The following is a 27,836-nucleotide window of genomic DNA, read 5'->3' as shown; positions in this document are numbered from 1 at the left end:
TTTGCCAACACAAGTAGCCTATATTCACAGTATTGACCTGTGGTATTGACATATGACAACGAAAAATAACATTAATTAGCCTAATACAAAAAAAAAAGATGAACGTAAAAGGATGGAACGCAAATATGTCAACTCTATGAGTTGACATTGTGTACTTTGTACATGCTGTACACTTGGAGGAGACTGGAATCTCTTTTTTTGTTAATGTCACATGACTGAATGGTGTCCCGACGTCATCACCTTTCACGGAAGTCAGCGCTGGTGGCGGCCCTGTCAGCCTAGCAGCAGGAAGAGGATGTTTTCTCCCAGTGAAAGGATAATATTAGCTAATTCTCAGCCTATGTAACACGTTAAACACCCCGTAGAGTGTTTCTGCCGAGTCTACCAGTGATTCGGACAGCGCGTTCCCTCATCTGGAGGGCCGCGGGCCTCTCGTCAGTCTGTAAGCGGAGGGGGTCGCCGGATAAGAAAAATGTCCCTGTTCCAGTCGGCACTGGATTTCCTGGCCGGGCCCGGCTCGCTCGGAGCGGCCAGCCGGGACCAGAACGATTTCGTCGGACAAGTGGTGGAGCTGGGCGACATGAAACTGCGGATCAGGAGGGTGATCGCGGAAGGTGAGTTGGTGTTACCGCCCCACGAGAGATGTCTATCGCGTCTCTGCGCGGCTAGGCATGCTAGCTAGCTGAACATAGCACTAGGCTAGCACTGGTGACACTTCAGCTGGTAGTCAATGACAATAAACTGCAGAGCTATGAGTCACCAAGTAAACAACAGGTAATCATTTGGTTTCGTGCGTGTCTAACGAATTCCCCCAGGGTGACATGTGTAGGTGATGCGTGGAAAACGTTTCATGTTCAGCTTGCAGTCCATGTCACAGCTACAAGATGCACGACTGTACGCAGAACAGAAGCACAGCTACATGTTATTTGTGCACCAACTCTCTCAAGCCATAGTTAGCCACATACTTTCAAACCTCATAATATTCATTGGCAGCAAGACATGTTTGACTCAAGGGGTACGTTCATAATCATGGAGAAATGACATGAATGCATTCTGTGTTAGAAATCAAATATCATAGCCTAGCCTATTTAGCTAGCTATGTTGTTACCAGGTCTAATTTTTTATATTAATTACACATCAAAAGCACCTGCAGAAATGTGCAGGATTCTGGCCGATGACATCAAGGGAGACATTGTTGTGATTTCCTGTCCCATCTCATCCCTCCTTTAAAAAATTAAAACGTAATTGATTGATGTTTTTCTTTAGGGCTGCAAAAAGAAAAACATGGAGAAGTAAAGATGAAAATGTTTGAATGCAATCTGTTTCAATATCAATTCAAATGGAATTTTAAAAAGATGATTTATATTATTTGGTTTTCTTTATCTTGCATGTCAGACCCATATTAACCAAAACAAGTATAGGGAACCATTTTGCTGTGTCCCCTTTATTCCTTTGCTGCAAATTTGTATTATTCTGAAAAAGTATCCAAATATTCAACAAGACAGTTGGTTCAATCTGTGGTTTAACATAAGCAGCTGTGAGATCAAGTAGGCCACAGCTAAGTGCTTCATCTTTTAGTGTCAACAGTTTTCAGCCTGTCAGACCAGCAGTGGGTCAGAGTTGAACTCATCCATTGTTTGGCCTCAGTGGATCAAGTAAACGTGCCTCACTTTTAGTGTCATTTCTATTTTCTTAAAACAAACCACCAAAATGACAGGAAAAACAGAAAACCTTTGAAGTAATTGGCAAGTTGTTGCCTTCAGTCCACCCGATTTGGAAAGTGTGTGAACCAATTATTCTGACCGATTAGTTCTGCACCTTCAGCGCGAGGAAACTGTTTTTTTGACCGAAGCATTCTTTCCTTTGTTATTCTTTACCCGCTACCATGTCCGCTTCTAACAACACTCTGACTCATTGCAAGGCCTTCGGTCCCTACTGAATTCCAGATTTGTGTGTAAAACAAAAAAAAATACTTGGTTGAATTGAGGTTAAAGTTGGAGTCAGCGATTCTGGAGAATGCTTGTTGTCAAAATCGATTATGTCGACATTGGTGAATATCTCTTCATGATCCACTACCTGTCTGTATTGTGTGTGTGCTGAAAAAAAGTCTGGTGTCAATACACAGCCTAGCTCTGTAAACTGCTATGTAAACAAAGGGGGCCCACCGTAGCCAGCAACATGGCCGTTTCCAGAGACTATAGGCTATGTATTAGCAGCACTGTATTTTTTTTCCGGCACACACACAGTACAGACAGACAGTGGACAGGGACGAGACATTTTCACTGATTTTGACGACAAGCATTCTCCAGAATGGCTGATTTCCACCTTTTTAAAGCATTTTGAAATCAAAGCAGATGGTAAACTCAAGGTCTTTGAAAGGTGCCTTTGTTGCGTTTCCTCATCGAGATCTTTGGTTAGAGAATACAATGGACGGCTGTAGCCAATCAAACGGTTCTTTTTTTCAGGAGCTATGACTAGTTTGTCTGCCTGCAGTACCAGCCACTTGGGCAGTTAGGCAAAGAAGTTCCACTTCAAAGAATCTTGTTTGGCATAGCTGTGGGCACGTACTGCTGGTGGGTCTATTTACGAAACAACTTAGCTGTTTTGTAGACCAAACACAAAGCAATGGCATAGGTAGTCATCATGATATTATTGGGCTCAGTTCCCCACTCTTGTCCTCTTCAGCTTACTGAGAAAGAGGTTATTATCTTCACAACTTAAACAGGTGTTTAGGAGCAGTGATGCATGTCAGGGCTTTTGTTTTCTTTCTGCAGACAGAGAGGACTCTCTATTCAGAGCTAGAATGGATAAGATGTGCAAACAGATTGCCCTATTAAGGTTTAATACGTTTGGTTCAGGTGTAGTCATTTTATCTTACCACCATTCTCAGTGTTTGTCCTGCAATAGATTGGCAATTGAAGTGAAGGAAATGGAGCCTTCCAGGTTTCAGTCCCCTCCTTTGCCGGCACTACACAGAAGAGGACATGTGATCCCTTCCAGGGATGGTTGTGCATTCCCAAAGCAAAGTTCCTGGTGTTGCATATAAATGTTGCTTTAGTGGACACTAAAGCATGAGCTAGTTGGTTGGATAGCTAGCTACACTTTGTTTGTACTGCTTGTAGTGACGTAAACTATGTGTAACAAGTAGGAGGCATGGACTCAAAAATGGAATGAAATGCTTATATATTTGTGCTTTAAACACAATGGTGTGTAACAGGGTTGCTGGGTAGAATCCCATACTAGATTAAAAAAAAAATACTGACAAAATAAAAGACACTGTGCTGTGTGCTGCACATCTTGACAGTCTTTCCTATGTAAATATAGCGTTAAAGATAAGATATCGTGTGTGTGTGTGTGTGTGTGTGTGTGTGCGCTCATTGCTCATTCAGGTTTCACAGGCTGGTAGTTGATTTACTCATCACTATGGAAACCTCTCCCTGGCCTTGTTTGGACTGTGGCTAGTTAAATATATTTTCTTATTAGCGCGTGACACACACACGCATACGCATACACACACACACACACACACACACACACACACACACACACACACACACACACACACACACACACACACACACACTGATGTACTGATTAATAAACATGTGTGATCCTTTATCCAGTTGTTTTGCATTCATATATTTGGCGCATTGTACATGCTGTAGGTTGACTAAACTAACGGCATGTTCTAAGTGATTGGGTTCTCCTCAAACATTTGAGAACAGCCTATCCAATGCTATGTCTTTCTGAAGCAACATTTGAACACGTCTTACAAGGCGAACGGAGTCATTATTATAACTGAATACTTTAGCTTGTGACAGGAAAGGCTGTATGTTTGTGTTGTTCTTGAGCAAGGCACTGAAGTCTCCAACGTGGCGGCTCAGTGGCCAACAGATCAGACTGTGGCTATACTTGGCAGCTTTCAGGTTTAAATGTTAATGGGTGTGTGTGAGTGGAAGCAGGGCGTTGCTGTCTATTTCATTGCTGTCTATCTCTTATCAGTTATCACAAGACTAAGTTGTCCTAAACAAATGCAGTAGCCAGTTTGGATGGGATCTCAATGGTGTGCTGGCAGTATTTACAACTTAATTACTTTGCAGTGACACATATTTATGAAATATCAAGTGGGGAGGTTTTTGTTGCGTCATTGCTACTCTGTCATCACTTTGACACACGCCATAGAAGTTTGACTATAATTCAAGACAGTAGCTACATTCCACTGTATTACACAATTTCTGAAATACAATGAACACCTAAGATGAATCTCTATGTATCAATTTAAGAGTTTAAAAGTGCTATGTACAAGTCATGTAGTTTAAATGACAACAAAATGATTGCACATTTCATCCTGGTTGCTCTCCCTGTTTTTATGTTTGTCTCAGGTGGATTTGCCTTTGTGTATGAAGCCCAGGACATGACCAGCGGTAAAGACTTTGCCCTCAAGGTAAGATGAAGGTCACAGGTTGGGCCCACTCTTATAATAGGGCTGTGCTGGTCAACACTGCAAATTCATTCAAACGCTCATTTGTTAAGTCTGCATTTATTATACACTGAATCGGGGAACACTAGCTCTGTCCATGTTGATTCTGCACATACTTGTAATATGCAGTAAGTACTAAATAGTATATCCAATGCTAATCAGTATGAAATACGGTTTTCACTCTGTAACTAACTACATATATAAGTGGACTTCCAATTGTATGTGTCCCTTCCCTTCATAGCATAACACAGAGAGAACTTTAGCCCCTTTCTCTATCTAGACACTATGCTAAACACATACTATGAAACTGTGTGGGCAGCAATATCAGATCCTATCGTTCAAGAAACACTCCTTAAGCATGACCAGGTTTAAAGAAAATGATGGCACAGTTTTGATTAAGTTCAGCAGTGAAGCGCTTACAGTTATAATGCAAGAAATGATAAATGAACAAATCAGAAACAGACTGTGTTGTTGAGTATCGGCTATGTTTTGGATTGAGCTTGTAGGGTTTTCTCTAGGGCCCAAGTCTAGACTTTATTGTGAAATTGTGAAAGCGGCCATTGAACTGTTCAGTTTTTCATGTTCAAAGCTAACACTGTATGAATTGTTATCGATTGGTACAGCGCAGTCCTGTTTAACAAAACGCTGATGTGTTGTTCCCAGAAAAGCAACAACCAAACCAATGGTCTTTGTGTGTGTGTTTTTCTTTCAGAGGCTGCTGTCCAACGAGGAAGAGAAGAACAAAGAAATCATACAGGAAGTCTGCTTATTGGTATCCTTTTATCATTTCCAGACCAGCGTGGAAAGACACCTGTTTTTTTTTGTTTGTTGGTATTGTCAGAGTTGAGCCTTCTTGTGTTAGCACGTAGCAGTGGGTGGCAACATGTGACAAAGGCAAGTTAAACTCTTAACCGATGACCTCACAAGTTACCACGTCTCCCAAGTAGTATACTGTCATTTCAAGATCACCTGTAGTGTATTGGCAACACTCCACAGTGAATGCATCATACATACATTGATAGCTGAAACTCATGTATACTTACGTGGTTAACCTTACCAAACAAGGACTTCTAGTATCCATCATGTGGTTCTCTACTTAAAAGATTTGTCATTTGTAATTCTTTTCAAAGTTTGTTTAAGTCATGAGCAGGAAGAAAAATGTATTATTCTTAAGGAGTTTCATTCCCAGATATTTCTATTCAGTCAGGGGTTTACAGAAAAAAAAACAGATCAAATCACAGGATGATCTAATGTATTTCAATGTCTCTGGGGATGGTTTTATGTCATGGAGCAAGCTTTTAATATTGAGATAACTCAGTCAGTGGAGGGGAGTAACAGACCCTGTGGCCAGCAGCTAAAACTGCTGGGGATATCTCTTGTGCAATATTTGTTTTACGCTGTGCGGCACATTGTGGAGGCGCAGGCTATTTGGAAATGTATACACTGTGTTCCATGTTCCTTTACAACAGGGGTTTTCAAAGTGTGAGAGAGTGAGCCCCCCCCTCAGAGAACAAATTTCAGCGGAGCCCCCCCCCCCCCAAAAAAAATAAATAAAAATTATTTTACAAATTTAAACGTTTTTGAAACATTCTAAAAAAAATTGTGCGTTTTTAAACACATTTAATACATTTTAACATCTTAATCCAGTGTTTTAATCCTGCTTCCTTTAAGCATGGATACTACTGACTGAGTGTGCATCGGAGTGAGAAAGATAGGCAGACAGACTTGCCCAAATTATTGCCTAGTTAAATGTCATTCACACACCCAGTGTTTTCTTGCTAGTGCCTCCAATGTCCTGCTGGAGGAGAATAGTAGCCAGCAGAGAACCAGACCCTCCTAGGGGGGTCCGGGGGTGTGCCCCCCCGGGAGATTTTTTTTCACCTTTTTAAAGTGAAATGCATGAATCTGGTGCACTTTGAGAGGATAATTAAGAGGCTAAGTGTGTGAACAAATAATTTGGAGACACTGGGTCTGATGAATTAGAAGCTATTGAAGAAGGACACATGGATTTTCCATAAAAATATTAATTTAAAATAAACAAAATGTATGCAGGGTCCTCTGGGTTGGGCTTGGTGCTCTTTTTCTTTAACGAGACCTATTTCTCTGTAATTTACTGAATGCATTTAAATGCAGTGAGGGGAACGAAGCAGAAGAACTTGTGTCCAGCTATGCCGTGATCTTAGTATAAAAAAGAAAAACTAAAAAAAAAATAATAATAATTTTTTTTTTTTTTTTTTTTTTTTAGTTTTTCTTTTTTTTACATATTCATCCGCGCCCCCCCTGCCATAACCCCGCGCCCCCCAGGGGGGGCGCGCCCCACAGTTTGAAAACCGCTGCTTTACAACATTGTCTCATCGCGTTCAATGCATTATTTCCATGCTTTTCATTTTGTTTTGTATGTTTGATATGTCTGAAATAAATTGAATCAAATCAAATTAGTGCTAAAACACAGACAGAAGAATTCATTTCTCAAGTCATCAGTGAGTTCCTCCCCTCATCACCCTATCTATAATCTGATCCTGCTTCCACTGATAGACCATTAAGCTGTGGTACGGATTTAGAATTGAATAATTGTCATGTCTTGTGAGGCTTGCTCGGCTATGCATTAAAGTGGATGGCCGACTGGATCAATTTGAGTCATTGGAGTCGGTCTAATTTCATTCCAAGTGGCATTCGAAGTCTTAATTCTAACTCGACCCGGGCTGTAGGAACCATTATATTACACGCTCTCCGAAGTGGTTGGTAGAATAGACAAGTCACAGGTTAAAGCCTACCAACTATGTCACCAGAGCACAATTAGAGATTTCTGTTTGAAATTTGAGAAATGACTGAAAGCTATAGGCTTCACCAAAGCAGTGTTTCTACTGAGTGTTCCTTGACCCACTTGCTCCATAGAAAAAGCTGTCCGGTCACCCCAACATGGTGCAGTTCTGCTCCGCTGCTTCCATCAGTAAGGAGGAGTCAGACACCGGACAGGCCGAGTTCCTCATCCTCACAGAGTTGTGTAAAGGTAAATACGCACTTTCCCCGCACGCACGCACGCACACACACACACACACACACACACACACACACACACACACACACACACACACACACACATTTTCTCACACTGTTTTACTTCTAGCTCTTTCTCATCTACTAAACTAGTTGTTACTCACAGAGCAGTTTAAATGGATTGCGGTAAGCCTTGAGTAATCAGAACCAGTTCTTAGTAACTTTGACTGAAAAACGCTGATAAAGAAACGGTTTCCCGTTTGCAGCTTTTCCACTTCCTGCTCTACTTCCTTTCTCCTCTGACTGGTCATTTTCACCAGAATTTGCTTACAAAGCTGAAAAAAAAAAAACTACGTAATGAAAACGAACCACTCTTAAACTACTCTTGAAAATGATGTATTAACAATGGCATTAGTTGAAGCACCTTCTCCTTATTTGATGAACAATTTTAGACTTTTTAGCTTTATATGATGAAATTAAAGAAATGATTATTCATCACATACAACTTTAACAGTTAACAGACATCTGGTTGGTGGCAGGTGTTGCTTTCACTCTGTCCGATGGGTTTTTCATTCATTCGTCCCCGTTTATCTCTTCTTCTTCAGGTCAGCTGGTGGACTTCATAAAGCGTGTAGAGCAGCGGGCTCCTCTGTCGGTCGACACTGTGCTGAAAATCCTCTACCAGGCGTGCCGCGCCGTGCAGCACATGCACAAACAGAAGCCTCCAATCATACACAGAGACCTCAAGGTTTGTAACCGCTTGATCATTGTATGAAAGAATAATATGCAGTCCCAGAATGAAAGAAATCAAATGGAACCCATTAATATCTGACTACATTTTCTATTGTGTGATCAATATGCTGCAATTTAACTCACAGTAGTTGATATTACCTTCAACTAGGGGCTATTGTGTTTACTAATTGGTGATTTAATGTGTATGGATTGGCATGCTTACTTACCGCTTACTTGACGTGTTGCAGATTGAGAACCTCTTGATTAGTAACCAGGGCACCATCAAGCTGTGTGACTTTGGCAGCGCCACCACAGTGTCACATTACCCCGACTACAGCTGGTCGGCACAGAAGAGGTCCATGGTGGAGGATGAGGTACACACACACAGACACACACACACGCACAAGCACAAGCATGCACTCGCACATCAGGTTGAGCTCAACAGGTGCCCCCCTTATACACCATAGTGAGGTTTCTTTTCCTCTTTTCAATCATATTGTGATTTCTATATACAAGGCAGTTTTAACATACTGCTCATAAACTAACATGCTGATTTCTGAAGTTGTCTTTGATTACACTGTCACAAAAAACGATCCGTTTCATGGTCCAGATTTTACCAAGATTATTTTACCATAAAAGAGAATTTGAAAAGGGGGGAAGGGAAGGGGGGGTTGATGTTGGCGCCGTGGTGACAGGAACCAGAAACCCTGGATTAAATAAGAAGCCAGAAATCCAGGAAGCACAGATCAATCAGGTTCATTTGTATTTATGACACACACTCACGCACACAGGAGCTCACTCTACAGCAGAAAGATGACCTCAGTTCACAGGACCCCAGTGAACCTGGTGTCCTAGATGTTATCACCTCTAGATTTCACTCTAGTAGTACAAAAGATATGCTTGAGTTAAGAGCATTTTATGATGGAAAATCCGAGGTGGATGGTTGATCAGTTTGAATTTGGAATGATTTGTTTCAGCTCTCTTTATGGGGACACGTCCTTTCATGAAATTTGTTTTATAATTTATTTTTTAATTCACTTTTCTCATTGAGAAATACTATCACTTGTTTTTATCAGCAGTCACACCTCACATTGGTCCAGCCGCAGTGGTTGTGTGTTTAACATTATTTATTATTTCTGTTTGTGTGTAGATCACAAGGAACACGACTCCAGCATACCGAACGCCAGAGATGATCGATCTCTACTCCAACTTCCCCATCAACGAGAAACAAGACATCTGGGTCAGAGCTTTGTCCTTTTCTTTTATTTCTGTTTTTAGGTCTGGGGAAAATACTGTATGATTCTAGGTTCTCTATGATGCCACAAAAAGGTGCCACACAACTAATTACATAGGATTAGCTGTGCATCACCCAATCCCTGTTTGTTGTTGTGAGTTGTCTTTTGACTGTGTTTTGTGTAAATGTCTTTTGTTGTGAGTATTTCCTGAATTTTCTACACTCTCATTCAGAAAAGGACGCTTGAGAGTCTCATTCAGCATAGTTGACTTTATTATTCCCACTCCCTCCTGCAGGCTTTAGGATGCATCCTCTACCTGCTGTGTTTTAAGCAGCACCCGTTCGAGGAGGGGGCCAAGCTGCAAATCGTCAACGGGAAATACTCCATCCCTCAGAACGACGTCAAGTACACTGTCTACCACAACCTCATACGTACGTACCTTCTGATACGGTGTCTGCCCATTTCTGCCTGTCAGCTTGTTTTTAGGTTTGCACTTCTAAAACAAACAGAAAGGTCATATGGAGACAGTGGTGATGCCAGCGCCTGGTCCCAGCTAATCCAATTAGGTTAAACAGCTCCACCTGGTGGAACATTTAAAACGGTCCACAAACAGAGGCACAGAAAATTCAAATAAATTATTATAAATCTAAATAATATGTTTTTAATCATTTTGTTTGTTCGCCTTGATTGCTTTGCATGTGAATAAAGACAGCTGTTTATTAAGCAATTATATATATCCCACATTGTAATTGTTGATCATGAATGGCTTCCTTTGACAATATTCTATGTTTTTTTAACTACTTCTTAAGATTTTTAACATTTCCTTCCTTTTCCTCTGCACCCCTCTTCCTCCTCTTCCTCTTCCTCCTCTATCCCTCTCTGTCCAGGTTCCATGTTGAAGATGAACCCTGAGGAGCGTCTGTCTATCACGGAACTGGTCAATCAGCTCCAGGAGATAGCAGCAGCACGCAACGTCAACCCCAAGTCTCCCATTACAGAGGTGTGTGTGTGTGATTGTGTGTGATTGTGTTGAAAAAATACTACTTAACCACATTTAAGAAGTGATACTACAGTACATCTTCTCCAAAAGTGGTTATGCTTTCTTTAGCATGTGCTGTTCCATTGCAGTTTTTGTTGAAGTGAAAGTCCTTGGTTTCTACATTGTGGTTACGCAAAAATACAGTACAAATTCAAATAGTGGATACTATTGGATTGTATTGGAAATATCAGTGAATGTTTTAGTAAAGACTTTTGACAGGGTTGGATATCTCTAACTGTGGCTAGGTGGCTTCTGTACCCTGTATATTTAAGTATTTGTTTATTAATGCAAATTCAACGCAATAATCAACAATGTTCTAGCATCTTGCATGTTCTCTTGATATTGTGCATTGGAGTAAACAAGTTGATGGGCTGAGATTTAGGCTTTCATCCTCCATGTGTGGCAGTCTGTGAAGAGGCTATTGACAGGCCACTCACAGACACACACACACACACACACACACACACACACACACACACACACACACACAAAGGAGTCTGTATTCTCTTGCCCTGGCTCCTCTCTTCCCAGCTGGCATGGTACCTAATGGGTCCAAAGGGACAGAGTGACGCACAGATGGAAAATGGTTAAAACTTAAATAAAAACAAACAAACATGAAGTGATGGCAACACTTCCGTGGTAAAGCAATGTTTTTGGGTGTCATTGAGTCTGCCAAAGTCACAAGACACTTATTCTATTGACCACCCACAGATAATTCAGCCCCAATCTGATTTCCAATTTTAGCCAATGTTGAGGAACAGAAAAGCACTTAACTCCGCATGCTGTCAGGTCATGACCAGCTAAGTAGCCGCAGCCTCACCAATCTTGCCGCAAATCCACAAATCCCGCTACTTAACACTAAAGCCTCAGCCACAGTTGTGATTTATAATACGTAAAGCAGATTTTAATGTCAACAGTCTCCAGGTTTAGAGTAAGTCCTCTTTCTTCTCAAAACTTTTAAAACCAGGTTTCTGCAGGTCCTTCAAAAGACTAAAGTCCAATAACTTTAATGTTAGGCCTTAAAATATGCCGTAAAAATCGTTTGGATTATGAAGTCCATACAGTAGCTTTAACTTCAGTCTCACCTTTAAATGTGTTTTGGAGAAGATGTTGTATTGATGATGATGTAGCAAAACTACAAAACCAACTTAGAACCAAAGCATTCGTGTTGAATGTGAAGAGTATTATATAGTCTTAACCTTTAACTTGTTGAAACCTGCAAAATCCCTGTATGTAGCTTAGCCAGTGCATTTAGTTTTTTTCCACGATTTGGAAATACTATACTAGTGAACCACTGTATTAAAAGCAATGTTTCCTTATTGATGCTGCAGACACTTGAGTGTTCTGTCTTGTTCTATAGTTCTTTAGTTCAGAACAAATATGTAAACTAAAGAGTTCTTCTGCATCTCAATCAATTTCTTATCAAACTGAATCCTCATAATAAGGATTGGTAAATGTGTGCTGACTGAGTGAAGGGGCAGATTTTGGCGATCGCTGATCTGATTAGAGTTAAGAGGGGGTTTCCCTGCTGGACATAAGGAGATTATAATCCTTCTCCTTCTCTGCTGCTCCTCGGTGCAGAAATATAGAGAGAGAGAGGAAGGAAGGAGAGCAGTGAAGGAAACAGACATGGAAGTGAAATACTGAGAGAGAGAAATACAGTAGACATCGGGGAGGGGAAGAGAAACACAGACCCAGACCCTCCAGCTCTTTTCAGATGAGAAACAAACAACTTTTCAAAAAATGCAAATATGATGCATCTCCTTAGTGGAATTCTTTTGAACTGAGGATTTTACATTTAGGGACAGACAGTCCTGATTTGATGGGTTCTTTCCTTTAGCTCCTCAAGTCCTCTTTTTAGTTTTTGCTGGGATGTACTTTGTCTTCTGTTTTGTTTTTTAAATTATTTTCTGTTATTCTCTTTTCTGGATGCTGACCATCTTAAACAGACATCTAGGACTTTTAGACTATTTTTCTGTCAACTTATCCTTCATGGTGTATTGACCGACCTGCTACCATGTTGAGTGCGTACTCGAGTATGCGTCCAGTGTATGACGGATATGAATGTTTGCAGCTGCTGGAGCAGAACGGAGGCTTTGGCAACAACGGAGCGCAGCCACCCATGCAGATCCACAACGTACACAACAATGCCGGTAAACTTTTTGTTGGTGTCATATGATGCTCTGTGTGTATGCTTTGGGACGGTGCATGTTACAGATTTTGTTTTAATAGTGTGTATTTGTTACAAGTGTTGAAAACAGAGCAGTGGCGTTTGACCAGGAAATGTAACAATTTATTGATTGACTGAAGTATAACCCAAACATAGACTCTTAGGATATTCATACGTTTGTTCTCTTGCAGCAAACTGCCAGAAATAACTACATTAATATTACTACAGCTGTCTTGTAATCTTTGCCATTGAGATTCTACCAAGCTAGACACTTTATTTCATGAATCAAAGCCATTATCTAATAACCGCTGATTTTGATCATCAAGGGACACAAAACAAACACTGGCAAACCCCACACACAAACACACACACACACACACTCATCCACTCCTACCTATGACTATCCTGGTGACACAGAAAATACAGACACCATCCCGTGTGTACGGTCAGTAGGTCAGTTGTTGTAAACCCATTAGTCCAGATCCTCAGGTGTGAGGAATTATGGGGAGAGGCTTTTCACGATATTTTATAGAATCATGATTAATCAGGTGGGATATTTTCCAACATGTTGAGATATTTTACGTCTCTCTTTTTTTAATGGTTAGAGCAGGGTTTCTGGTTCAATATCTACACATAATAGTCTTGTCCCTCCTAACCCACTAACCTTGACTTAAATGTGTCGATGGTGGCTGGTATGCTCAGCGTTTGAGATAATAAATTGCTTTGAGTGTCAATCTTTAGAAGAATAGCAAGGAACAATCACACGATGAGACCACATATTGATGTGTGGCACGCTGACTGTTGGTGATCTCACACTATACATGTATGTCTAAAGCAAACTGAAGCCAAATACACAAACTGTAGAAATAGCTGCTGATTTTGTTTTAATAATATTTGATTTACATTATTAAAAGCTTGGGCACAAGATTATTGCTCTTTATGTGTAACCTTTCTCTAAAAGTGCATAAGGAGTTTAACATTTCCCCATGCACACAAACAAACATTAACACACACACACACACACACACACACACACACACACGCATACACACACACACACACACACACACACACGCACATAGGCTGTGTGCGGTCCATTAAGAGGATTTCTGTACGGCCACTCGACCATCTGTTGAAAGGCAGAATGTTCACTCCTCCTCTTGAGGAGTGACTCCAGTCTTCTGGTCCAATCATACTGTATATTAGATATATTTTACTTTTCAATAATCTAATATTTTATCTACGTAATGTAATAAGTCATTTATGGTAGCATCAATCATTTAGACAATTATTAGAAAATAAAAACATTACAAACTATGCATGCTGTCTTAATGTCATTGTGGGTTAAACTGTGAGCCTTGATTTCTCTTGCTTAACCCAATGTCAGTGCTTAAGCAATGACACCATCTGACAGTGCATCACATTGAGCATTCTCTTTTTTTTCTTCCCATGATGCCTTTAGGCGTGTACGATCCTGACCAGGCCGGCAGTGGCCTGTTTGATATCTTACGTGGAGGAACGGAGCGCTTCCTGACCAACATAAAGGACACTTCCTCTAAGGTCATCCAGTCAGTAGCTAGGTAAGGTGCTCTTAACCTTGTTGCATTGATTATCCTCGTTTTATTGATTCATATTCCATACTACTCATGTACTTTTCAGTTATTGTAATGACAGGTCAGACAACCCTGTGCGTTGGTCATATAACGTGTAAGCCAGTGTTTTCCTCAGTAAGCATAACATGGACATGCGTTGCAAAATGTATCTCATGTTTCCCTATCATGTTTATGTTTGTTCACCTGTTGGGTTAACTGTTCAACATTTAGTTAATTTTTTTTCGTATTTTCATTTATTACAATTTTGAAAGTGAGAAAAATCTGATCTTCAGAATTTAAATGCACTGGTCCTGCGAGGGATTTCTAATTTGGGCATTTATCAGATTGCATAGGTTTTTCTAATTGTAAGTTATCATCTGTCATCACGGTTGCATCAACCTGAAGTAAATTAAGATGATTGTACACTTGCTAATTTTGTAACCAATAATTTTCATCCCTACCACGGCCTCAGATTTACTTTTTTTTTTCAAAAGGAACATTTTGCTGTGTGGCTGTCTGAAATAAGGGGTTTTCCACTCACTTTGTTTGGAAATCTCCCATAAAAAAATTTAAAAAATCTTCCCGCTTGCATCAGTATTTGGATGGTGGGTGTGATCTAGTCTGTTACACTTGGCCGCTGTTATCAGTGAGGCATCATTGACTGTTGATGTTATAGACTGGCAGCCTTTTTGACATGTTTCAATGGGTTATAAAACAAGTAAAGTGTTCCTTTTCAATATGCGCTCTGTCCACATCTGTTCAATGTTGATGTTTGGTTTGGTTTTTTCCTGTCCATCGGTTTGTTCCATTTTCTTTGGTCCTTTTGTTTATTTTTTGCTTTTGTTGTTGTTTCTTTTTCTCTGTTCCCAATCCCTCATGGTCCCACTATGTGTCCATCACCTAGCAACCCAAGGTAAATATGGGTCGGTCAAGTGCGTCCACTCGTGCGTTGCTCTGTGTGTTTTTCTATAGTCTGTGTTTGATTTAGAGGAGAGAAAAACAAAACACATAGGCTACTAAGCTTTTGCTGTGCTGTGCCTTGTCATCACAGCTTGTTGATCCTAACATAACACATTCAATAATATGATTGAATGAATGCAGAGTGTGATGTGATGTGAATGGGTAGCATTTATGTGAGTGAATGGAAGGGTCAATGATTGGAAAGGGACATCTGGCAGTGGCAAAACAAGGGAAACATATAAATTGTGCATGATCCAAAGTAAATTATTGGTCGGTTTTCATTTAAAACCAAATTTTGAAAATTACAGCAGCTGGTGTAGCAATGATATCCTTTGTTTTTGAAAGGTTCTTTTAGGTGTATAGAGTTGATAAAGGGAAAGCAGTGCAAATGCAACATCCCTCAAAGTTGTATTGCAATTGAAGGAGTCTAACTCTCCTTGTTACACCAATCATATTTGTATACATACTTTGGATGTATGTTTAATTTTTTAAGGACAAAATAGTTTGGATATTATTTTTTCTTCATCAGGTTTAGACAACTGGGTCGTCATTTATCAATTATTTTGAGCGAACTATTGTGATGATATCCATCACGTTCCCTTTATAATTTAAACAATTTCTTCTTTACCTTTAGCATTCATTTAACATGAATCATTGTCATTTTAGCATCTCTACTGGCTTGCAAAATCAGTACCTCTTCCCTATTTGAATGACTGACTGAATGAATAAGTGGTAAAAGTTTTTAATTTGCCTCGTCTGCTTACTAAATCCCCATATCCGCTACATCTGTGTCTTAACCAGCGCCGCCTGTTTGTCCTGACAGAGATAGAATTGAGTGTCATCCGCATAGATAGATACATTCCTTTGCTTTTCCTACAGTTTGTTTCTTTGTCTGAAGTTTTTTCATATTTTCAGTGGGAATCATTTTGCTTTTTGTTCCAATTTGATTTATGTTATTACTTTCTACATCAATTAACTGCCAATAATAATAACCAAGGTATAAATACATAGGAGCTATGTTAGCTTTAGGTTAGATGTATGTTGGCTAGTTTTTGTGGGAAACAAATAATACTTCGTACTTCATCAAAACTGGTAAAAATTCGGTATTGTGTGATAGGCCTGGCAGGGATGTTCATTCAAGGCATTGAGTAGGATCTCCATCCTCAGACATTGTGGCTTCAAAGCCATTACTAATAGTATATTGTTACTGTATATAAAACCTCCATGTTTCTGAACCAGTTTTGTGTTACCATGCTGTTTGTTAATGGCTCTATTTGTGTACTCTTTTAGACCATAGTAAAACATTGGGCAAACCATTTTATTTTATTTAAGTGGTTTGTGTCCCCCCCCCCTACTATGTTGTATACCTACTCCTTTTTATATGTGCTGTTAATTATCTTCCAGCTATGCCAAAGGGGACCTGGATATATCATACATCACCTCCAGAATAGCAGGTAGGCTCAGCAACCCCTCATAAAATGTCATCCTTTTTACTCCTAAATAATTGCGCCCTTACTGACTGTTTGACATTTCCAGAAAAGCCTATGATGTAACAATGACACTTGTGTGTGTGTGTGTGTGTGTAGTAATGTCCTTTCCAGCAGAAGGGGTGGAGTCAGCGATAAAGAACAACATCGAGGACGTTCGGCTGTTCCTGGATTCGCGTCATGCTGGTCACTACGCCGTCTACAACCTCTCCAAACGATCGTACAGGCCTTCTCGATTTCACAACCGGGTATGGAGTGTGTGTTTGTTTGTGTGGGTGGATGTGTGGGACATTTACTAACTCATTCATTGCTGTGAGTGAATTATTATCTTCACTTGTTTGCAAATATTCTTGTTTTATTCAGCCATGCACATTTTGTATGTAGGTTTCAGAGTGTAACTGGCAGGTGCGCCGAGCCCCCAACCTGCGCAGTCTCTACAGTGTGTGTAAGAACATGCATCTGTGGCTCAAACAAGACCAGAGGAACATCTGTATAGTACACTGTCTGGTAAGTTTCCTTTCCTAGGGAGAGGGTGTTAGGAGAAGTCAAGACTGTTTCATAACTAGATTATTGGGATAACAATAAGCAATATCTGTTCATTTTTTTTTACCTTCACCGTTTTTTTTCTTCTGTGTAGGATGGCAGGGCGGCATCAGCGGTGGCAGTTTGCTCCTTCCTGTGTTTCTGTCGCCTTTTCACCACGGCCGAGGCTGCTGTCTACATGTTCTCCATGAAACGCTGCCCACCTGGCATTGCACCCTCACACAAGAGGTATGAAAAAAACACACCTCCAAACTGATGAAGTGTAGAAAGGGGTGGCAGGGCTGTACAGTGCGACAGTTTTGATCGCATTTGCTACTGAAATTGATCACGTGCGATGATGAATACAACTCCAATCGCACTCGTGCTAGTGTTGCCACCCGTCCCGTTTTTCCCAGAATTGTTCTCTTTTTTTCACCAGCTGTGACCCGTTTTTTGGGGAAAATGCCAAAACCTCATTTGATTTCCTTCCTTCGTTCAGTAGTTAAGGCCGTCTCACACGGGCCGAGGAGTTTGTTGCGCCCGCTATTGCATCGGAGAGGCGGGCGGGCAGGGGCGGTCTTAACGATCTCGGGGCCCGTTTCAAGACCCTGTGTGGGGCCCCACACTTTTTTTTTTTTTTTTTTTTTTTTTTTTTAATAAATAATGCTTGTGCATGCTGCCCGCGAAAATAAAAAAGATTGTGGAAACCAGTTGGTTCATAGACGGATTATGAGATAATGGGCCCAGACTCTTTGTACCGTTTTAAAGTTAAATGCATCAGAGCAGAGGAACATTTTAATCAAATCTTGAGCTGCAGAAGGAATATTATTTTTCTTAAACAGGCACTCTTTACTCTGCAACTGTGAAAACAGTACAGTAGATTGGTCTGCAGACTCATGTTATATGATGGAGGGGCCCATTGCAACATATACAGGGTGGAAAGCTACTTTTGTGTGTGGGGGCTTAGCTGTCCCTCATGAAGCCCCTTAGACAGAGCTAATAATGCTTTTGTTTTGCACTTGCTTTTCTATTTGTCACCTAGTTGGGGCCATGATGATTTATTTCCTTATATTTAGGCTATTCCTTGTTGGACCCTGTTATTGACATGAGCTCTTTGACAATGCAACATTTAAAGTTACTATCAGTATTTCTGGCTTAGGCCCCCCCCCCCCCCCCCGAGCCCTTGGGCCCCTGGGCCTGGTTGCATGCAATATTATTCTCAAAGTGCACCAGATTGATGAATTTTACTTTAAAAGGTTGCATTTTTTTCTTCCGGGGCCCCCCTACAAGGTCCAGGGTCCCCACCCACCTCAGTCTCCCTATTTAGCCTATACTGTAAAAAGCACTGTAGGTGTGTATGGTTATTATAGGTCATTACACTGGTCAGTCTGAACTGGTAGCCTAATAATGGCCGAGCCCTCCGCCCCAAACATTCAAGTGTCCCTTTTTTTCCTAAATCCAAGGTGGCAACCCTAACTAGTGCGACAGCCTGCCAAATTGCAATTGGCAGGTTAGATTATTTTGTCTAAATTGCAATCAGTGCACCCCTATTAATTTTTCTACAATTATTACTGCACACACTGAAATAATATTAATTGAGAATCTTAAATGAGACCAAGATGACATGCTCAAAGGTAATTAGAGCGAAATGCAAGGGTTAAGGTTATGCAAGTTTTCGATCATACTTTGTGTGCTACCAAATTTATTTTTGTGCTACTGATTTTTTTTGCTTGCTAGCACCAGTGCTACCACTTTAAAAAATAAGCGTACAGCCCTGGGTGGTATTTGGGTTAGTTATCTTGTTTGAGATTTTGCCATATCTTGAATCATCTTCAACAGACCCCAAAAGATGAATTGCTTCTCTCTCTCTCTCTTTTGCCTGTTGCAGGTATATAGAGTATATGTGTGACATGATGGCAGAGGAGCCCATCATCCCCCACAGCAAGCCCATAGTCATTCACTCCATCGTCATGACGCCCGTGCCACTGTTCAACAAGCAGCGCAGCGGGTGCAGGCCGTTCTGTGAAGTCTATGTTGGAGACGAGAGAGTCCTCACCACATCAGGGGAGTACGACAAGATGGGGTGAGTTTGTGCAAAGACAGTAATGCCTCTTGGCTTACCCCTAGAATAGATTTTAAAAAAAGGTTGCCATTTTAATTATTCACTCTCTCTTATTCGTTTTCCTGTTCGTAGTGATTTTAAGATGGAGGATGGGAAAGCAGAGATTCCCCTCAATGTGACGGTCCAAGGAGATGTTTTGGTGGTGATCTACCATGCAAGATCTACACTGGGGGGACGTCTACAGGCCAAGGTAAACACACACTCACACTCACACTCACACTCACACTCACACTCACACTCACACACACACACACACACGCACACGCACACGCACACACACGGCTTAAGTGCAACATGCATAAACTGTGCAAAGACCGTTATATGAATATATGCTTGACAGATGGTGATGAAGAAGCTAAATATTATACTATGGTGTTTCAGATGGCATCCATGAAGATGTTTCAGATCCAGTTCCACACAGGCTTTGTCCCTAGAAATGCGACCACTGTCAAGTTTAACAAGTGAGTACACACAATTTTGAGAAATGCAATATTCTGACTCCAATAGTTTTATTTTTTAAATCAACTCTTAAAATGTACTTTGTCCTTTTTTAATCTTTCCCATCTACCTGTTCTCCTGACCAGGTACGACTTAGACGCCTGTGACATCCAGGAGAAGTACCCGGACTTGTTCCAGGTCAACCTGGACATCGAGGTGGAACCCAGGGACAGAACCAGCACCAAGGCCCCTCCATGGGAGACGGTCCAGACCAAGGGCCTTAACCCCAAAATACTCTTCTCCTCTAGGGATGAGCAACAAGAGATCCTCAGCAAGTTTGGTAAGTGGCGTTACTTTACAAAAGTCAAGCTCCGGGTTTATGGTTTTGTTTTGTTTGCAAGTATCCATTCATCTGTCTCGGTTCACTTATATATCATACATCTTTAATATTTTAAACCCTCAAGCTCATTGGAAGCATGTTTTTATTTCAACAGTTTTCTTTTTTTCTTCATATGAGCTAAACTTTAAACCTCAATCACTACAGGCAAACCCGAGCTGCCTCGTCAACCAGCGTTTTTTGACTCTGAGTCGCCCCAGCCGGCTCAGAGCCCTGAAGGCCCCATCGCAACAGAGCCAGAGTCTCCCATGAGCGAAGATAGCAACGCCAACAACTTCTTCCAGACACTGGATTGGGAAGGTACTGTCCTGATGTTTTAATTGGTACATTTTGGATTTAATTTCCTTGGAAACATCCTCTAGATTTTGCTCCCTACCTTTTTAGTATCTATAGTTCCATCCTTTCTTCAAACCACAAAACCTTCTCTGACCTTTTGATTCACCTCCCCCTCTTTACTGACTGATTCCAAAACAACATCAAGTCCCTTCAACTATCACACTGACCAGCTCCTTGTGTTTGCAGATGTGCGTGGCTCTCAGCAAACCCCAGACAGTCAAGGAGGATCCATGAATGACCAGGAGGACCTGAGTGACCAATCAGAAGGAGAGTCCTACTCCTATTCTGCCCCCGGTGGAGAACCACTCTCACGTGACCCCAGCGAACCACTCTTTGATGCTGACTTCCAGGTATATGGTTAGATCATATAATGCTTTAAAGGTGCACTATGGGTGTGTCAGAGAAGTGACAATTATCTTGGGTATATTCTCATAACTGGTTAAGAAAACTCTCCTCAAAGGAAAATTGGATCCCTGGAACAGTGTTTGAAGTTAAAGGGCTACTGGAAGAGTTAGGGTTTCACTGTGGTTGTTTCCAGCAGCAGGGCCCACAGTTTTGTTTACTAAAAATATTCTAGCCTTACAGGTTCCAGATGCCACAAAATAGTTTGTTTGATTTATGATGATATAATTATTCAATACTAAGAAATACATGTAGAGGAAGTATGTTTTGTAAATGACCTGTAAGCTCTGCAAAGGTAAACAGATCCCCCTCCCCTGAAACTGCACAGTGCACCTTTAAAATAGTGTGTAATGAAGCGGACCCATAAATGCTTTATTTTCTTCCGAACAGCATTCCATTTATTTCTGTCTTCTTCCCCCCATAGACCTCCCCCCCTCCACCCCAGGAACCCCCCATCAACGACACAGCTGACCTCTTGGGGTTGAACTCTGACCCTCAGCCTCCTTCCACTTCCTCTTCCTCCTCTGCTGCTCCCCATCAAGCAGCACAGGGAGGAATGAAAGCTGCATCCAGCAACAGCGACCTCCTCAACGACCTGTTTGCACCCCCTGCTGGCCAGACCGGAGCGGTGCAGGAGGACTTGTTCTTCAGCGGGCCGACCAGTGGGGCCACGCCAGACGCAAAACGTAAGGGTCCAGGCTCAATATGTGTCTGCTGTGCTATTATAACAGCCTTCCATTAAAGCCCCAAAATCCTTCTGTACTCTCTCATTTGGGGAGATGGTTGCATCATATTAAGCATCTGAAAAGAGTTAAGCATGTTTTTACTGTTGCCATGGAGACCATTTGATATGCCTACACAGTCCTGTCAAATGGTCTAAAGACAGTAAAAAAAACATTTTGTTCAACAAAGTGTTCTAATATTTATGAACATTTGTTTTCAATCAGATTTACAACAACCTGATTCGAAAAACAAATGTTCATAAATAGTATAACACTTTGTTGAACAAAAAATATTTTGAGCACATTGAGACAACCAACTTTCACTATCATATATAGATTTTTAGTATTTCAGACCAGGTTTCCTGAGGCTTTATGTGTTGTCCTTTTATGCATTAACATCTCCCTGTGTTCATGTGTTGCAGCCATGGGCGACCTGTTTGATCCGTTTGGGATGGGCTCTGCTGGCTCGGGCGTGGGCTCCAGTGTTGGTTCGTCGCGACAGGCCTCCGGTCCAGACCTGTTTGGAGACTTGTTGGGTTCTGATAGTTCAGCCACCAGTGGGTTCAGCTCAGCTCACACTAATCCCACTCCTGCTTCCAACTCAAGCCTCTTCAACCTCAGTGAGTACATCAGCATCATGTCCCAACCGTACCACAGTCCTCCTACTGTTGACATTTGTGTAATATATAAGATAAGATAGAACTTTATTCATCCTGAAAGAAAATGATTTTGCCATGTTGCTTCAAAATTACAGATACAACAAAGAGAACAAAATAAGTGAAATATAAAATATGCAAGGTGTTATTAGTGCCTCCATAGAAAGAAAAGATCACAAGTCATTTGTGTTATTGTTCTCTATCCACAATGGTATTATGCAAAAGAAGAACTTAATTTGTGACACTTTTGTTTTTTATTGTTTGTGTTTCAACAGATAAGCTAGTGAAAGATGCCCCTAAGATGACATCATCGGCCAGCCAACCAGACCTGCTGGGTGGGTGGGACAGCTGGGCAGCTAGCACGACGGCTAGCATGAGCACCGCCGCAAGCAAACCCAACTACACCAAAACAGGTAGGTGGAGGAACATTGTGTAGGGATCTGTGGCTGTCTGTTTTCAGGACTATCTTGAAAACCCGAAATATTCTAACACACAAATTGTTCCTTTGTGTGTAGCTTCTGGTGTGTCGTCTATGTCGAAGGCCAAGTCTCAGACCTTTGATCCCTTTGCGGACCTAGGAAACCTGGCTTCTAATATACCAGGTAAGAGGCCTGCTCAGAGATCAAGTGGCTGATCCAAAAGGGGAAAATGCTGTTAAAATAAGAAACACTTCATGAATAAACTACTGTTTAATGTGTATCCGACTGTCATTCCTCAGGTTCCTCCAGCAGTAAACTCCCCGGGCCCTCATTTAGCACCAAGGCTCCTCCCTCCTCTGCTAAGACTCAAGCCTGGCAGTCTGGAAGGCCCGCCTCGGCCCAGAGTAAACCCTGGAAGCATGGAGCAGGGTCTGGGTCCACTTCCACAACACCTCCCCCGCCTGCAGGCACACAGCCCACCAAACCAAACTACAACCTCAACTTCGCCAGTGTCATTGGAGGGAGAGAGGACAGAGGAGTACGCGGGCATGGATTTGGTAAGACACATTGACTAGAGGGGAAAGGATATGGTACCGGAGTAAGGGATAGTTATTAAATGATGTTTGATTTTCCACAATTATTAGTCATATATTACTTAAACATGGTTGTCCCCAACTTTAGAAATTGATAAATATGGTAAGAAAGTAAAGTTAGTAAAGCACTCGAATTCACCTGCTAATTAATAATACTTATTACAGTATCTTGTTGATTCTCTTTTCTGAATTGTGTTGCAAACTCGTTTTGGGAATTGTGCTAAAGTGCAGGAAAAAGTTGAGCAAACGTATTCTATCAAAATTACGTCTGATGCTGCACTTCTATCACATGACATAATTGCATTAAATTTTCAAGCAATTCTGTACTACTCTGTAAAAGCTTCATTGTATACAGTTTGCACAGCCTGCTTGCCTCTTTTTCTGTTCCCACTCAATCTTCCATGTCAGACCTTAACTACTCTGTGCTTCATTGCAGGCCCTAAGCCGAAGGTGAAAGAGGACGATTTTGAGGACCTGCTGTCAACTCAGGGTTTCGCCTCTACGTTTGATAAGAAGGGACCGAGGACCATCGCTGAGATGAGGAGACAGGAGATCACGAAAGACATCGATCCACTTAAATTACAGGTAACAAACTAAACACATGTGAAAGACTTGACGCACTCTGGAAACTGCATGCACTACTCAAAACTCAACATTCTTGATTGGATGCAATGTGAATAGTATGCATTTGCTTATGACTGGGCGGCTTTGATCTTTAGGAAAACAGGATAAATCCGGTTGGGAAATGTGAAAAAGCAGTGCTTGCCTGTCTTGCAGTACCTAGGTGCCATTGAGCCAGGTCTTTTACCACCACTGACTGTACTGTTGCTGCAGTGTAACATTGTTGGCTCTTGGCAAAGCTTCCCTAGGCAAATAAAGGTTACAAAATACTGATAAAAGTTGTGGTCACTCTGTAAATCTCCTGTATCTATTGGCGTATGCACCATACGATTTCCTTTGAACAAAATGGGATTCTGGGTCCCCTAATCGGCCTTATCAAAAAGGTCTGATTAGATAGACCAACGTGACACACATTGGCAGGTGATACTGCGATAACTGTCCCTCACAAAGCCTTAAGGTATTGTTCAGTGTGAGGGCTGTTTAGTGAAGGTTTGTCTTACTGTCATGTTGTAGATCTTGGACTGGATCGAGGGGAAGGAGCGGAACATCCGAGCGCTGCTGTCGACCCTGAACACAGTGCTGTGGGAGGGAGAAACCCGCTGGAAGCCTGTAGGCATGGCTGACCTGGTCACACCAGACCAGGTCAAGAAGTACTACAGGAAGGCTGTGCTGATTGTACACCCAGATAAGGTACAGTATAATATGTTCATCCATTTAACAAGGACAAGAAAAAAAAAAAAAAGAGGTATGCTGATTATCATTGAAGCCATTTTACAGCCTTATTTGGAAGTATGCTATTCCTGAGAATGCGTGTTCAAAAATCACTTTTTGTCAAAATCAGTGATTATCTCCTCACAATCCGCTACCTATACTTTACTGTGTGTACTGAAAAAAAATCTAGTGTCAATACACAGCCTAGGCTCTGTTAACTAGTATGGAAACTGGTATGGAAACAAAGAGTATGTAGACAAAGGGGCCCACCGTAGCCAGCAGCACACCCGTTTACCTAACATAGGCTTTGCATTAACACTGGATTTTTTTCAGCGCACAGACAGTACGGATCGTGAGGAGATATTCACAGATTTTGACAAAGTGATTTCGACAACAAGCATTCTCCAGAAAGGCTGACTCCACCTTTAATGTTTATTATTCTAAGTTTATTAGTAAATGTATGCCCTCTCTCTCTCTCTCTCTCTCTCTCTCTCTCTCTCTCTCTCCCTTCTGCAGGCAACAGGCAAGCCTTATGAACATTACGCTAAGATGATCTTCATGGAATTGAATGACGCCTGGACAGAGTTCGAGAACCAGGGATCCAAAGCACTCTTCTAAAAACCTCGGTCTGGATCCCAGCTAGACCAGACCAGACCGGACTGGACTGGATTTGGCCTGACCAAACAGGGTGTTAGACTGGGCCAGATAGGACAGGACTGAGCCCACATTGGGCAGAGCCTCTGAGAGGTGTCCTCTCTACCATTCCCTTCACTCCCTTTGTCCTTCTTTACTTTTCTTCGGTTTCAACAGTCAATGAAAACAATACCCTTTTTTGCCTCATTTCCTCACTGGTTCATAAACAGCCAGTTGAATAAACATTGTGATAGTTCCTAAACTCACTGCCTACCTGTACGACTGCCTGAGTGGTGCTGCAAACATCAGGAGGGAGGAATGGGTGACAATCACAGGAAGAAGACAAAATGGGAACAACAAATAAAATAATACATGGACTTTTAAAAAATGGCCCGGCTAATTATCACAAAAGTGGTTAAAAGATACAAAGATAAAAGAGATATATTGACCCTACACTAGTTAAATGCTGGCACATGTTGGCACTGGCTGGTAAGTTTGTCATTTGTGCCTGGCACATTAGCAAACAACCAGTTATTTAGCGAACTGGTAAAAGAAAAAAAAAACTGAACATGGCTTTACATTTTTTTAGCATGCCAGCCAACCTGTTTGCAAAACATTTGAATGTTAAGTTTTTAAGCTTAGTTGCCTCAAAAAATAAATGTGTGGATGAATCTTCGCAACATACCAACGGGCAAAACAAACTCCTATCCTGCCACCAAGGCAGGCGGAGCATTAACCCCCCTCTTTGAAACAAGGTAAATCCATCGATAACGCCCATTCATGCTTTGTACTGCTGCACCTTTTGGGGTCAACACTTGGGGTTTGCTCTTGAGCCAGTTTGCTCTCTGAAAAAACAAAACAAGACGATTGCCTGCTGAACTCTACTAGTGCTGCTTCTACCATTGCTGTTACTGCTACACACACTCCTTAGATCGCTGTTAAAAACCTGCATCCTTGAACCTCTGACAACTTTAGGAGCTGGACATGTTTCCGAGCCCCATATTATATTAACCTAAATGGGCAGTCTGTTGTTGTTGTTTTTTTGAAGTGCTCTTTTAATTCCACCCACTCAGGCTATACTGTGTAGCTAACTGCATGCTCTCCCACACCAAACCTCTTCAAGGAACAGGAGGCAGGTGTGTTTGATTTCAATAACCAGGGTAGTCCAAACTGGGCACGGGAGGGAGGGGTGGGCTCTTTTATTCAAGTGCTCTTTTTTCTTGTAGCAGAAACAGAAGAGTCTTATCTGCCCTGAGTGGCAGACCTCATGCCTTCCAAACGCTCACACTTTTGAGCAACCCCGTCATCTTTAAATCTGACATTATTATTCACCCCATTCTTTGTCTCTGTGAGCCCTGCCCACTTCTAACACCCCCCCCCCCCCTCATTTTTTTTGTCAGTGCATAGGAGGAGATCAAAAAGTGAAGGAACTTAAAGAGAATATGGTGATTTACTCTGGTTGCTCTTGGTTTTTACTCTTTTTTTTTTTTGTATGTTTGGGTTGGGTCTGAGCTTTGAGTGTTTTTTCTGTCAGTTAATCATCACTTCAGTGTAAATATAGAGGTAACTCCCCCTCCCCCTCATCAAGTGGCTTTGTTAAAGAGTACAGCCTGGGCAAGTGATTTGTTCTTGAGATTCATGCTTGACTGGGTGAAAAGTTGTGCGAGTCAGTATGTGAGTGTGTGTGTGTGTGAGTGAGTGACTGTGTGTGCGTGTGTTTCTTTCTTGGGGAAGATAATGAAATTGGACATCATGCTTTCTTTCTTGTTGGCAATCACAATCTTTTCCTCCTTCATTTTTTTTCAGCCTCTCCCTCACCTTTTTGTTTTTCGTGGATATGTCTTTAAAAGAAAAATGTTTTCCAACTTTTACCTTTTTTTTTTTCTTTCTCTTTTTTTCACATTTTACCTCATGGACCAATCAAATCACCTGTTTTCTTATTTATTATTATGTTTTTTTCAGGAGGGTTTTGGGTTATTATGACATGTATTCATGCATATTAATGGCACAAGTGAACATTTTCAGATAATATATAAGTGGAATGTGCCGAGTGCAAGTAGGACAGTTGACCACAGTGAGCCTCTTTGTTGCTGTTTTTTTTCATTCCAAAGCATCTATTATTAATACGAATGTGCTTTTAAATATATATCCTCTCTGTTGTTAAGCGGTATGTGTTTATCATTTGTCTGTTCAGTCTGTTTGTTGTTACTGTTTTGTTTCTTTTTTTTCCTCTTATGGCAGAACTGAAGTTATTTCTTCTTTTTTGCATTTTGGACATTTTGTTAAAATTCCAACACGAGGGGCCAGTAAATGTAAGAAAAATCTAAAAAACTAAACTCATGCTTGAATTTCGGTTGAAATTCAGCGGTTTGACAGTATGATCATAGTATAAAGTGGGAGGATTGCAAAACCACACATCGGCAGTGTTTACTGTACCAAATTACGTCATACTATTATGAATGTAGATTTCCGTGCAAAACAAATAATTAAAAACACTTTTGATCTGTTTTGTTGTCTTTGTTTTTGATGATTTGCAGCTTGCTTCACGTTGATAACATAAGCAAAATAAAAG

At 41.2% G+C, this 27,836-nt stretch overlaps 1 protein-coding gene across 1 annotated transcript; it reads left to right on the top strand.

The window, feature by feature from the left end:
* Positions 1–303: 303 nt before the first annotated feature.
* gak (cyclin G associated kinase) lies at positions 304–27,795 on the top strand. The gene is made up of 29 exons (XM_080039369.1): positions 304–614; positions 4,383–4,444; positions 5,193–5,252; positions 7,376–7,490; positions 8,083–8,225; positions 8,458–8,583; positions 9,360–9,449; positions 9,740–9,875; positions 10,332–10,444; positions 12,558–12,636; positions 14,116–14,233; positions 16,610–16,659; positions 16,792–16,940; positions 17,077–17,199; positions 17,330–17,463; positions 19,103–19,297; positions 19,409–19,526; positions 19,718–19,797; positions 19,921–20,114; positions 20,319–20,471; positions 20,694–20,857; positions 21,334–21,595; positions 22,054–22,251; positions 22,563–22,700; positions 22,803–22,889; positions 23,006–23,263; positions 23,736–23,884; positions 24,434–24,610; positions 25,148–27,795. Exons 1-29 carry the CDS (start codon positions 473–475, stop codon positions 25,247–25,249), a joined length of 3,915 nt encoding a protein of 1,304 aa, XP_079895495.1. The 5' UTR covers positions 304–472; the 3' UTR covers positions 25,250–27,795.
* The last annotated feature ends 41 nt before the right edge of the window (positions 27,796–27,836 follow it).

This window comes from Ammodytes marinus (assembly GCF_949987685.1).
Source record: "Ammodytes marinus genome assembly, chromosome: 2".
NCBI lineage: Eukaryota > Metazoa > Chordata > Actinopteri > Uranoscopiformes > Ammodytidae > Ammodytes > Ammodytes marinus.
Note: the sequence above shows the minus strand (reverse complement) of the source record. Positions and strands in the feature narration are given on the sequence as shown.

What these genes read in the sequence shown, in the direction of transcription:
- gak (XM_080039369.1), top strand. Translation starts at nt 473, where the DNA reads ATGTCCCTGTTCCAGTCGGCACTGGATTTCCTGGCCGGGCCCGGCTCG. An exon ending in GGGGACGTCTACAGGCCAAG is followed by an intron (nt 19,527 to 19,717) that starts GTAAACACACAC and finishes ATGGTGTTTCAG; the next exon opens with ATGGCATCCATGAAGATGTT. An exon ending in AGAGATCCTCAGCAAGTTTG is followed by an intron (nt 20,115 to 20,318) that starts GTAAGTGGCGTT and finishes CAATCACTACAG; the next exon opens with GCAAACCCGAGCTGCCTCGT.